This window comes from Haliotis asinina, chromosome 3 (genome assembly GCF_037392515.1).
Source record: "Haliotis asinina isolate JCU_RB_2024 chromosome 3, JCU_Hal_asi_v2, whole genome shotgun sequence".
Taxonomy (NCBI): Eukaryota; Metazoa; Mollusca; class Gastropoda; order Lepetellida; family Haliotidae; genus Haliotis; species Haliotis asinina.
This window is the reverse complement of record NC_090282.1, coordinates 67,067,452-67,082,374: the sequence shown is the minus strand read 5'-3', so window position 1 is coordinate 67,082,374 and position 14,923 is coordinate 67,067,452. Positions and strand designations below refer to the sequence as shown.

Genomic DNA, 14,923 nt, shown 5'->3' with positions numbered 1-14,923 from the left:
TGTGGCCTCCTGTAACCCCGGGCAACAGCTGTAACTGTGCTCCTCATTACTCGTACACAGGATCTGATGTGTGCTAAATTGTTAGACAACTGCACTATGTGATCAGTGCAGGGAGTTCAAAAACTACACAAGAAAGTTTTTTTTCTGAACATTCTTACACCCTCATGAAGAAGCAAGGTTTCATTATGTTTAGGCATGGCCATTTGTGAGTGAGTATGGTTTTACGCCGCTTTAGCCATACTCCGGACTATGACGGTGGGGGTAAATGTTTCTAGCCTGAAAGTTACTTGCCCACAAAATCATTCACTAGCTCGAAAACTGAATGTAGACACGGCCTTCTGCTTTAAGCTACCGATGTGCTGAACATGTTTATCGGGCCATACTGTTTGCGTTTTAACATGTCTGGGAGAGTGCTATATTGACAAATTCACCCCCTGAGAATTCACGAGCCAGTCGGGCCAGTGATCGTGGAGTTTTACTGGTCCAACAGAATTTTTACTAGCCACGAGCTAGCGCAACAGTGGCTATTTCGCACATAACACATGACCATACATTGCCCAAGGATATATGTTCCCTTGCTCTGAGAATGAGACAGTACTTGAACAATGCCCTGAACAATACTGCTCATAATTTAGGGCAACGGATGTGGATTGAGAGGAATTAATTCCGATTATGAGGCATTGTTCATTACTTCAGCAAAGCAAATTCATTTGTCTGCCTAAGTCACCGCCCTGATATACCTCTACTACATGTAAATTGTAATGTGGTAATAATGTGACTATATTGTTCCTTTCGGTGATATTGTGTACTATGTTCTTGTATATTACGGGCCTGTGGCCTTCAGTATGAATAAAGTTTGAAAACATCTATATCCTCTTTCTTCGCGACAACACACTGCTGTGATGACAGAATGCTAAACAAGAGGTTGTTTCCAATGCACGTATGAATACATTGCATAGAAGTACATAATGTCCCTGGTACCTGCCTCAACCATATGGTGTTACTATTTACCATCAGTGTGCAGAGTGCAAAGGTGATCACGATCGCACCGACTCACTGGTATTTGTCGAAGATAATTAGTTAATCATTCTGATCACTATTTGAATATTTAATGAATAGTAAACAATAGAATATCGTGACAGGTGTGGTGTTGCTCTTGCAAGCATAATTTCAATATAGACCTATATCTACCTTTGCAGTTTAGTCAATGATCAACGTACACACGTTTTTAGCCAGGCCTTAAACCTCGTGTATGGAAAATATTTGACAGTCACTAATTTATCGTGCGAGATGTAAAGGAATTGTTAATTATTCATAATGAGGACAAAATGACAATTTGCTCGATTAATGACAAAAGACATACATTGTGTTAGAGACGTATGAGGCACTATGCTAGAGATACCATTTGGCCTGGTCTTGAAACCAATCGAAACTCAATAATTACCAAATTTATTACTCTAATCGATTTCTGCAAGGAAAGGGTTTCTCCAACATGAAAAAGAGGCATTAACACACTGCAACAAATTATCCCATTCTTTTGGACGTTTTGAATCGATAATGATTAGTTGGAAAATCCTCCGGAAGGAAACGGAATCCGCGACCTCCGTTTGTAAAGTAATTTTATTTCCTTATCGTTGGTGAAACACGCAAACTCAAAGGGTGCATGGAATGTCAGAGAACCTGTAGAAGATTGCGGTACAATTCATCAGGGATGACAGATGATGGCGGGAGGAACACATATCAGAGACGTAACTAGAGGACACTAAGAGATAGTTCGTACTTCTAATGAAAACTTAATACAGCATAACAAGGAGATAATATTTTCATTGACACTTGGTAAGAACGTCTGTCAACAGGATTTCTGTCAATGATATGTAGATCCATTATTGGGACAGCCTTTTATCCACCATTATGAATGTAGATATTCTCGCACAACCGGAATGGTCATTCAAGAAATTATTATAATAATTACTGAAACATGCTATTGGGTATTGACATGTGAGGCACTGAGATTGTGAGTCGTTAAGTAATGAGCATTATGTTACAAGACACAATATCAAGTATCTCTACCATACTAATACAATGCCCCTATAGTGCTTACGTATAACCTGTATAACCATATACAATCACTCATTAAGGGAAAGTTGCCGTAGACAACGTTATTCCTTATCTTTAAACTTTAATATATACGTCAATTCAATTTTCAGCAATACAATCACAAAAATCGTACAGTTTGTACATATATATCAAGTCCGGTTAATTTCCCCTTTTTTGTTCAAATGACAATAAAAAGTGGAAGCTCTCAGAATAGGAATGGTATGCCAAGTTAAAGAAAAGTCCAATTCCACTTAGTGCATGTTAGTTGGAAAAGAGCTCTGATCAGTCAGAAAGCTGGTAGACAGGCAATCCATTATGTGGACCCAAGAAGGAATTAGAGAAAAATTCCAAGAGGGTTTCTCTGACTTTCGATGCATCTTGTCGGTCCCAACGGCTTCCTCTCTGGCCACCTATAGCAAGATCTGTGATGCCTACGGTGAAAGGCTGGTTCTTCAGAATGAAGATTGGTAATTGTTCCAACAGAAGCCCAATTACACTAAGTAACCATGTGATCACCTCAGCGTCTTACGAGAGATCTGGCCAATTAATCACGTGTATAATTGGAGAGAAATGTTCCTGAGAGCAAGGGACGGACAGACACTGTTCAAAGACTGTATAATCTGGGACACATGTCTTTTGTGTCTGTTAGACACCGGCAAGGTGGTACGTAATGTTTTAAATGTAATGAAACCCTGATCGTAAATATTCATTTACTTTGTGAAAGTGTATTTCCTTGGACTGAAAGTCAGCGAAACGTACAAATATATCTGATCTTATTGACATTACCGACGTTTTAGCTTATCACACTCTCAAATCTCCCCATCCCCTTGGCCTTTCAGAGCAGACTGCATTTGTACAAACTATCCTAGAAACCAATTGATCATTTCGTCACATTTGAATTTTTAAAGGAATGTCAGTATGTCGGCCCATAAGTCATATTTACTGATATGTGTCGGAAGGCCCATAAGTCATATTTACTGACATATATGTCAGTAAATATGACTTATGGGCCGACATACTGACATTCCTTTAAAAATTCAAATTTACTGATATGTGTGGGACGGCCCATAAGTCATATTTACTGACATATATGTCAGTAAATATGACTTATGGGCCTACATACTAACATTCCTTTAAACATTCAAATGTGTGGGACGTGCATGTCAGTAAATATGACTTATGGGCCGACATACTGACATTCTTTTAAAAATTCAAATGTGTGGGACGAAATAATCAATTGGTTTCTAGAATAGTTTTACAAATACAGTCTGCTCTGAAAGGCCAAGGTGATATATTTGATATATTTACAGGCGGTGGTTTAGGTTGTGTTTACAGTAGAAATCTTTTTTGATCATCTAATTGATTCAGTTATAAACATACGCAGATTACTCCCTCGTGGTAGCAAATATGTCATTTGAATTCACACGTGGAATAGATTATTTTTATCTTTTTCTTCATGAAATATAATATCGGCTGCGATGACCAGACAAGGCATACACAAGAGGACATGTCAACGATCCATGTCATCAGAGGAGATAAAAATATATCTAGCAAGACATACCAAAAATTCATTTTACTATATATTTTCCTACTGATCTTCACGATCTCAGTGTAGAAACCATTTTGACCATTGTGACGTTGATCCAGAGGCATATTATGCAGCTTTTCCTGTCTTGTGAAATCTTGATGAAATACCAGATAGATGGTCACGCATACTATTTACTAACTGTGTACCTAATACTGTGAACATTATTTTAAAAACAAGTTGCACTCGAGTAATTCCTATTTGGGTAATATCTTTAGGAAAATTTAGTGAGATTTATAATCCATAGTGGACAGAATAAATAGAAGCACGGAATAATTTGGCGTTGAAACGCCATATTGTATAAGGGCAGTTGCCATCGATAACGTTTGCAGGCATTCGTATCTTTATTAGTCGAAATGAACGAGACCTAACTCAATCACGTTCCACACGAAATACTGCAATGATATTAGAATTCACAAAATTTCATTTGTATTAAATACATTTAAATGATGTTTTAAATTGATTAAAAAAACCAAATTAATCACGTAAGCGACCATCGTATTCTCATAAACCATCTATAACATGTAAATTTGATAAGATCAAGACAAAATAATATTTAACTCAATAACAAGTGTATTAAACAAGCACGGGGCTGAGATCATGCACGCGGATATTCTTGGAGTTACGAGGAGGAAAATCGTTGTGAATTTATTCGAATTTCTGAAGTCTAGAAAACTTGTGAAATCTTGGCTGTTCCATGCACTGGATCCTTGTACACGAATGATCAGATCTAAATGTATAATATTAAGTAATGTATGTTAAAAGAGGTTGGTAAAATACATAGTCTGATTATATCTGATTATATCTGATTATATCATTTTTAAAAAAATAAGGACCATGAAAGGCACACATCTGTTCTAGAAAGTTGTGTTTACGTCATGAGATAATGAAGAAATTAAGCATCGAAGGATCAGGAGATCATGTCAAAGTGAACGAAACAGAAGGTAATTCGTGCTTAATTACCTCTACTGGGAGAACGACGATCAGTCACAATTACGGTCTCGTACATCGTTGTTGACGATGAAGTGCAATTCCCGTCCATTAACTTCACAGAGGGTTTTTCAACAGACTCATCTTGTTACGAAACACGGGTATCTGGAAACACTCCTCTGTGTCATACAGAATATGCATATATTGTAAATAAAACTTGCCCATGCTTCCAATTGTTTTGGACATCAATATATGTCACTTGAAGCAAACAAATAACATGCCTCACCTGTACTATCATGCGTCTCGCGTGTGTGTTCCAGACGGGTGTTTGCGAAGTGTACGTTATATCACGAAACATGTCATGGCTGTCACGAGAGGATTCTGTGGCAGAAACACAATCAGTATTGCTTATTGTTTTGGTCGCGGGGCGTAAGAAAAATGGTCAGATTACAGTAATTCATGACAATGATACTCCTAAACAGGAATATTTGACAAATATTCAACTCCAACGTCAGTGAATTTCATTGATCCTATGTTCGTGAAAGGTAAAATGACAATAATATGCATAGATTAGTGAAAATAAAAAAACAAAGATGACACCGGGTGTTCATGGACGCAATAACCATGTCCTGCTTTACACATGTCCACCAGCAACAAACAACCTGCAAATGTTATGCGAACTTTTGTGGTTAAATGGTTCTTGTGTGAGAAATATTTCGAATCGTCAAACAGATACACCATATGAAACTGTTACGAAGTCGGTTTCTTTACGAAATTTCCACGCACTGAGCGGGATCGATAGATAGTTAAAGACTTACATCTTGTCTTTATGTTCAGCAGTCAAAGTCCGGCCACGCAAAATTATTACGAACTATGTTAATATTTACTTGAACATGTTCAAGACGCCTTTACACTGGTGATGAAGTCGTAACTCCAAGCTAATGTACGACATAAACAGAAACTTAACGACAATGAGTAATGCTTTAAGGTATTTACCGTATAATTACTACCAACTTGTTTTGATAATAAAGTTGGCTTATGTACTACAGCAATTAAACTGCTCGGAATAGAGACATTACCAAGTTTTCATGGCTTCATGCTGTAATTCTCTGTATTGATTGCTACTTCGTAGTACCGGCATATTACATTGACTGAGCTATGTATCATACATGATGGTGAACGATGAAGAACTACACAGTAGAATGTAAACTGCAGTTTCGAACGTCAACCTTTTAGTTATATAATATGTCTTGGTATTCAATTATTTACATCATCTGGCAAAATTATGTACACTTTAGTATCATTACGTGCATAGAGAACTGCTTGTCCTAAATGTTTTGTGAAAACAAAACTTCGAAAGAGGCTGTTGTAAAATTGAAATCGATCTTCCTGTCTGCACATGGCACAAGTGAAATAGACGCTTAAAACCTCCTATAAATATCATTTATTTGAATTCATAAATCATACAAGAAGAACCACCTGTCATTGCAAATGTAATAGCATAAAAATGATTCATCTAGCATGCTGATTATTAAAACCTATTCGTCTGTAGTGTGATGCAGTATGCAAGTAGCCAGGCTAGAGCCTTGTCGATTTCTGTCCTAACAAGGTTTTCGATCAACTGTCTTCACTGGGCGAGTGTTAGAGCAGAGATACCATATCAATCTATTAAACATTTCAAACAAGTAAATGACATCCCTAGAATCATAGGGCCTTAGCTCTTGTCGTGCGAAGAATACGGCTCCAGAGATTGTGCTCGGCAAGCCTGCTTTGAGGATTACTATATTTTGATTAACCAGGCGCATGGATGTACGGTAATTAATACCTGCATAGGCGTGCTGGACAGTCAGTTGGCCCTGCTCACTGACCAAAGAAACATTCTCAAGACCTGGCTGGACAAGTGAGAAAAGCCAAAACCTTTTCCTGATGTTTTGGACGATAATTTCACTCAGTTTGCATTTCATCTCAAGAGACTTCTACCGCTTGAGAACTTTTCGAGGATCGTGAATGAGATTTCCCTATCAATAAATCGGCATTTTATACCTCTTGTGGGCCTAAATCTTTCTGAATCGAAACACGGATTTGGTGCAAGGATTCTCAGCAGTGATCACTGACAGTTCTCTTTAATTGTCTCACTTAAGTGCCTTTGATCTATGTTCATTTAGAGTAAAGGTGTTGGCCGCCGTCAGGAGAATTGTTTCGGAAGGTTGTCAGACATTTCAAAAGTTGCATGAAAGGAGATCATGCATTCCGTGTTGTGATACTATCCACATCAGAATCGTTTAATGGAATTTCTTTAATTGTTATCGACGGAGTAGGGAGTAGTTGGTGTTAACGACACAAGTGCCCCGCGTGAGTCAGGAAGGATGGTCCAGCGCTATTATTTGCCAATATTGCTCGTCTGAACTTCTCAATGTGAAAGTCTCCCAACGAGGGCACACCTTTCCATGGAAGTACACCAACTGTGTGGAATTGCCCCACGTGGAACTATCTCCCTCGGTAGTGAAAGACACCTACAGGTTTCACCAACAGAAATTACTCCTCACCTTCACCCATCTGTTAAGGAACAAGGAATCCGTTGTGTTTAAACTGCTCGATACAGACAGTGCGTAATATGAAAATGATTGCTTTGTGTGCTTAGTTTCTCACGCCTATCATTCTGTGTTATATCCCGAATGCCTACTCTTATGTGTAATGTGTAATGTTATAATGGTTGTCAGTGTAATGACAGAGTTCAGTTCCGGCGGGAGTTGTGACGACGTGCAATGTAGGTCATTGCTTTGTCACAGCAATGGATTTAATTCCTAACAAAATTGAACCATCATATTGTCCTTGTTTGCATACGGCTCCTCTATCTCCTACGCATATATAAAACTATTCCAAGTTCCAGAGGAAATAATACACCTCATCCAATGACTGTATGAAATATGCAACATATGTAAACATTAGGTTCTGAATAGAACTGACGTCAGTTTCATTTTGTTGAAATAAGCATTAATTGCTTCTTTTCATTCGGATTTTCCCACTTGTTCATAATTATGTCAAACGAAATTGATTGCAATACGACCCAGACAGCTGTGAATGGTATCAGCACATTGGCGATACAAGAGTGTTACATTACATGGCAATAACAAGGCTAAGTGTTGTAGACAAGTCACATGCATGGACGCAAGGATAAAGACAATGGCCGTCAACGTGCAAGAGACTCCTTGGCGAATTCACATACGCCTGTTGTATTTCACAACCGTGTGTTTGACATTACTCATGGCAACCCTCATGTGGTATGGCTACACAGAACTTAGGAAACTTCGAAGTGATATGCGCAACAAAATCTCGAACAAAGATGTCGCGGAATTTCGTATATGGCACAGACCTTTCGAGGATGTGGAATCTCCTCCTGAATGGACTTACAGCGAAGATTTTGATAAAACAGAATTTGAAAATAGAAAAGACGAGAGTACCCGGTCAAAACGCCATGCAGATCCCGAGGGGTCTGGCCTTCCCGATGACTATGTACTCATGAACACCTATTCAAGAATACCGGTAAGTTTATACACAAATCATCAACAACTTCCCGCGAATACGTTCCGATTACAAACAAATTTTTACAACAATTAATTTGACATTACAACAGTTTAAAAACTTACAAATTGCCAGTGGAACGTACAAGTCTTTATTCCCCATTTAGGCGTTAAATATATCGTTTACTAAATAACTTCCCTCCCCAACAGGTCACCTCGTTGCTGTAATGATTTCTTGAGGAGTATTGATTTTCGCTCGTGGTGTGTTTCTGTGTTGTGTAACGTGACTAGTTCCGTATGCTAACTGTAGTATAAACAAAGTAAGGATTATACAGGAACCTTGATTTATACAATTAAAGGAATAATGCGATTTGTTGACATAAACAGCGTGTCTCATGGGTAAAGGATTACCTAACGTATGAGATGAAACATGATGTTCCCATATCACAATTTGCATTATCTATACTTTGTTAATGCTGTAAGGATATTTTCTTGCTAAGTAAATATTAACGAAATTTCTTTTTTTGAAAATATATTACACTGTAAACTAACGCTGCATGTGTTGTGGAGTTCCTCTGTACCCTCCTCGCCATGTGCATCTGTTTGCTGCTAGCGGTTTCAGACTCATAATCACTTTTCTTGCTGTACAAGATGTTTCGTTCATCCATTGGTCTGTAAAGCGTGCCATTTCATGCAAGTTTTGCGTATAAACATGACTTTTCACACGTTCATCACTGAATTAAAAAAGGAAATTCAATTTCGTCTCTCCCGGGAAAGATTAAACACATCTTTCTAAGGGAACTGCTGATTATGATAACTAACAACTTTCCGTGAAGTACATCCTCGTTGGAATAATATATACAATTATATTAGCATTATAATGCACCATTTACAAGCTAAAACCACTTACCACTCACAACTCGTTTGATTATTACACGTCTTCCCTTTAAATGAATAATCATACTGTTCTTTTGAATTACACGCATGACAAAAAAGTATGTTATTCAATTTTGCTTGTGAAAATACAGACAAAAATTAAATTAACAAATAAAAATGATCACAAAAAGTCTTCCTTTCAAGTTTTCCCTCTTTTTCCTTGTTATGTAACGTCATGAGTGTCTTTAACGTCCCTGGACATAAACCCTCATAGAGTGTATATGGTGTGCGTGCAAAACACACGTAAACCGATGACACCGCATCTTGGCTGCCAAACTTAACTTAAGCGGTGTGAATAACGTCTAGCGGAAGAGCGCCTTCCAACCTCACCGCTGTTGTCCCACAGGATTGCCGTGGCGACTCAGTTCATTGTTCGACAATGAGGGCTTCCGTGACTCGTCCTTTCCGCTTTCCGCCTCTTTATCGATCAAATTGGGTCGAAAATCAGCCCTTTATTCTTCTCAAATGCATCTGAAGCCTTTAAAAGGCAACGCAATGTAAACGAGAGCAAATATATTGCGTGATGAGGCCTTATTTAATTGTCCGACGTAATGTGCTAATACGTTCGGAATTAGTCGCATGGCGTTTGGCGTTTGTCTTCAGACAAGTTGGGTTTGGGAAATCATTGCTTACGCTTCTTAATATATTTTGTTAACATAAGCAAGAAAAGAGGAAAATAAACTGTTTGGTATTTATAAAAATGTCCTTTCGAAACGTTTTTGTGAATACACAGGGTGAAGGTTCGTTTGGTTCCTTAGTCATTTTTTGTGAATTATATTTCTTTGGCATGATATATATTTGCTCAAAGTTCATGTATTTAAACTTCATTTAAATTTGAGAAATATGTAGGTCGCATAGACCCAAATAATTTATCTGTTGCCTTCCAATGTGAATAAACAATACGAAAAATATAACACTGTCATATACTTTTATGTGAAACTAAAAGTGCTTTATGGTTCAACTTCTTTATTATGCAAGGTCACAACGTTTCGAGACAGATTGTAGTCTCTTCTTCAGGTGAAAGAACTTACTTATATGTGGCTGATATCATTAGAACGGACTAGTAAACATGTCGTGTGACATTAAGACTGCATGGCCAAAGCTTTCCAGATATGCTAAAGTATTTCATATGAAGTTATACTAAAACAGACTACCGTTAGAAAACAAACCCTTTGTTATGTACCGCGTACGTTTTTGACGTTTCATACTTCAAAATATAGTTCCACGATATTTATTAAGCGTAACAGTATCAAATTTGAGACCATACCAAAATGTTTGATTTGACAGCGATCTTATTTTTAGAAATTATTTCAAATTTATCATATCTATTGATCTAAGTGTTTGCATTTAATTCATTATTATTATAATAGTATTTATGTCAACCGTTTGTTATATTCACAAGACAGATGGTGTTTCTTGGCGAATCAGTGAATGAACAAAGATTAGATAATACTGACTGTATACTTTGGATTTTCTTTCTGATGAAATTTTACGGCCGGTCTTAATATTTTTCCAGACATTTTATTGTGCCTGTGTTCTTAATACTAGCTTATGTTGATAATATATTTCAATAATATATTGTCCATACACATCCTGTCTCCTGCATACGATTTATTGATAGCTTCAATGCATGGCGTATATACATGTAATATCATATTTGTATACACATTGTGAAGCATTATTTTTAGGCATTATTAAAGCCTTGGTGAATTTTTGGGAGGACATTTGGCAGTGGTACTGTATCGTCTCAGGCGCAGAATCAGGAATATTATTACCGAAATATATTAACAATAAATGTCATTGCATCATTTACCCGCAAGTTAGTAAAATCGACATTTTACAATGTTCGAGTAAGTACTTTTGAACATTTTGTTATATGTTGTTTATGTGTTAGATAATGATTAATAGATCTGTCACAACTGTCATGTTAGTACTGTCTTAATTTGATCAAAATTCGTCAACAGTCCTTCAATCACTGTCTTAAAGTAATAACAGAATTCAGAACAACTGCGAGATGAAATACGTAAAGAAGCGTGGGTCCATGAAGATTTAATGCGAAACAGTTGTGGTTTTGTTCAGTTATATGTACAACTTGTAAAGTGATAGGGAACCAACATCATTGCCACGGGTGTCCAAGTTCGAATCTATCACATAAAACCTGGCAACCTAATAATAATGGACCAAAATTTATTCCTGTGACTTCACCTTCATATCCACACACTCTTGAAAGCTCATGCCGTTTGATTCAAATTTAGATCTTGTGATAATGATTAATGATTGGGGTAAGTAGAAACATTTTGCCAAGACAGGACAATGAATATTAATTTATATTTGAATGTCCATTTTATAATAACTTAAAAAATGTAAAATTATCTTAATGCTTCAGTGAAAATCATTCACCAGGGAAAATATCACTATTATTCATGCCACAAAAGTTATGTTTTAAACTACCTTGCCAATTACACATTTATCTCAGTCAAAAAGATCATGCTAAATGTTTGAATTTACACAATATGTTTAAACCTCCGTTATACCTTTTGGTTATTAAGTGCCGGTTTCCTGTACCGGTGGCCTAATTACGGAAATAAACTGAAATGAACTGAAATGAAAGAACTCGGTCAGCTCATAAAGTATTAACCCATATAATACACATGCGGAGACAGATACAACACAGGCGTTGTCTTGTCACACACAAGATTGGGACACAAGAGTAGTTGACTACAATAACGGTCCACATATGCTTGTCGATGTGGGTGTGTCCCGTACTGAACGTCCTGGAAAAAATAAATTATTGTCTTCAATTAGATGACGTTTTCATTTTCCATCCTTATGTCACGAAGAATGTTAAAAAATAATGCAGCTGGGTGACTTACATCTATGGCACCAGATACCAAGCTGTTGCGGGTGTATCCAAAGTCAGGTTTGATAATTCATAATTTATTATCAAATGGTTATTGTTGGTGGTAATAACCAATTCTGTATAGAGGCAGTCGTGATAAGTTTCTATTGTCTTTCCATTAAAGATTAGAAGATACGATAGAAATTTCTTTTATTGTTGGTAGTGTGTCAAAATAAAAAAATGTACTAAAGTTTCTTTGAAGAGACAATTTTGTGTGAGTGTTCCTGTATATCTTTCTCCTGTCTCTCCATCTCTGTGTGTATCTCACTATGTCGCCCTCTGTCGATACTGAATACTCATGTATGTTTCATGATTTCTTGTCTACTATGTCTACTATGTATGTAACTCATAAACAACATATAATTATGAAATGCTGAAATGCTCTATGCAAGGTATTTAGTTTGAATTTAGCCAGGGTTATCGAAACTCATATTCGATGAAACGGTAGCACACTGTTTTAAATGGTTCCCTAATTTTTGTCGGATTAACGTGAATGTCGGATCACTGAGTGTCGAATAGACGAGTGTTGGCTGTAATGTATAATTTTTTGTTTCTATTTTGTATATGATAAAGTTCAAATTATAAGGAATGGGTATTAACCATGCCAAGTCATGACCATGTCAAGTCATATTGGCTTTCGGTATCATACAGATGAAGAGATTACAGTCTCTCATATCTGCCAACAGAATTTAAAAGAAATTTTCAGTGCAAAGGAGTACGTGATATAAGACCCACATGAGTGAATATAGTTTTAAGCTGCTTTCAGTAATATCCCTTAAATAACACGGGGAGGGACACCAGAAATGGGTGTCATACATTATGAAGAAGGATACGTTTATATTTTAGGATTTTCGAATTCGCATACATGTGTAATCGATCCCGTGGGTGGTTTTGGTCATTATTCCCTGTCCCGTTTACTGACCATGATATAATAACGCATACGCAAGTAAGGACATTTCTATAAGGAAGGCATTGTGTTGCACGTGCACAATCGATAATATTTTCTAGCGGTAATAACATTCAATCAGTTAAACCTATGAAAACAATTTTCTAGCGGTAATAACATTCAATCAGTTAAACCTATGAAAACAATTTTCTAGTGGTAATAACATTCATGTCAGTTAAACCTATGAAAACAATTTTCTAGTGGTAATAACATTCATGTCAGTTAAACCTATGAAAACAATTTTCTAGTGGTAATAACATTCAATCAGTTAAACCTATGAAAACAATTTTCTAGTGGTAATAACATTCATATCAGTTAAACCTATGAAAACAATTTTCTAGTGGTAATAACATTCATATCAGTTAAACCTATGAAAACAATTTTCTAGTGGTAATAACATTCATGTCAGTTAAACCTATGAAAACAATTTTCTAGCGGTAATAACATTCATGTCAGTTAAACATATGAAAACAATATTTGTGTCTTTCTTACTTTGCTTGGTCTATGATTCGATAGTGTAAACGAACAAATATGACTGCCAAAGAAACAATACAACATATTCAGCACCAAGGAGACTGTTTTCTTATGCACATGACACTTTGATGCATTTGAGTTTCAACGTACGATGTTACCATACTATATGCGTGTAACAGTGTGAACCCATTGGACAAAAGAAATTATAAAAAAACCCAAAACAAAACACCCCCCACCAAAAAAAAAAAAACAAACAAAAAAAACCAAACAAACAAAAAAAAACCCAAAACAAAACAAAAACAACAACAACAACAAAATAACATAAGAATACATATAACTACGGTCATGTTATAATATTTACATATCACTGGAATTTTCAACATGCCGAAACACTTTTACATTACGTTCCTTTCACTTGGACGTGAGCCCAACCTGTTCGTTGCCATTATTATATATATATTCTTGTTGCGCAAATAGAGACATATGGAAAATTTGTATTAATAAAAGGAAAATGTGATAAATGAACATTAGAAAAAGAAGGCACTAATTCCAAGCTGTGCTTTTCTTATTAAATCCGGACTTCCAGATAAATGAATTGGGTAGCATTTTCCCTTGTCATAAACTGTGAAAGGAAGCCTAGTCGCTTCAATTTCATCTTCTGTGCTCCAGGCCAAACACAATTTTCAGTTATGTAATCAAATTTGCCTCTGACAGCAGCAGGGAAGGACGGAAAACAGCAAAATTAGTCGGACAGAAAGTCTTCAATTCAGATTACAATTACAAAATTTAAGAGGCAATGAAACTACACAGACTCTTGCTTCGGCGATGATTTGGTGCGAATTCGCGATAGAATTCGGTATGATATTACCCCGGGAGTGATAATTCGGTTTTCCAAAGCCAAGGATCCTTCTATCTGGCATCTTCATACCCAATTAAAAGACAATAAATTAAACAGGCCATTGTCCTATATGTTTGCCAACTGGGGTCTCCAATATATTTCCATTATCATCTTAACGTGTCGAAGCAGATTGGGTTGCCAGCGGTCGACGGTTGGCCGTAACGTTAGCAATTAGCCCAAGCCATGCCGTTAACTGTCTCAACAATGGGAGAGGGAAGTCTGGGAACACATGTGTTAAAAACGAGCATGTGTTTTAGCAGATTGCTGTCTTCCGTCGTGAATTTGATCAAGTAAAGAACAAAAAAGCTAGCAGACATCCTTACTTTTTTCGTGTGACAGCCTATTTGGGCGAATTGCACAAATAGCTTAGCGAACAAACTGACACGTGTAACAAAGAGACAAGAGGTGTTGCCGTGAAATCTATGAATATCATTGCATAAATACATATATTTGAAATATTCATTTTACCAGTGGTGTAAGTATGTGTCAGTGTTTGTAAACATGAGGAACGTTGATGAACCTGTCTAAGCAATTGTCTGTCTGTCTTGACGTTCGGCATCTGTTTGGGAAGAATATTTGTGATGACGAGCAGAGGCGGCCTTGATATCATGATTAGTTATCCACCTTGTACGTGAAG

At 36.8% G+C, this 14,923-nt stretch overlaps 1 protein-coding gene across 2 annotated transcripts in view; it reads left to right on the top strand.

Moving 5' to 3' along the window:
- The first annotated feature begins 7,760 nt into the window (after positions 1-7,760).
- Positions 7,761-14,923, top strand: part of LOC137278330 (collagen alpha-1(X) chain-like) — a 58,242-nt gene continuing 51,079 nt past the window's right edge. Inside the window, exon 1 of one of the 2 annotated variants that reach the window (XM_067810602.1) lies at positions 7,761-8,155. In XM_067810602.1, the coding sequence (XP_067666703.1) occupies positions 7,775-8,155 (381 nt within the window). In that variant the 5' untranslated portion in view covers positions 7,761-7,774. The remainder of the gene's footprint in view (positions 8,156-14,923) is intronic. The other variant, XM_067810601.1, reaches the window with a different exon arrangement.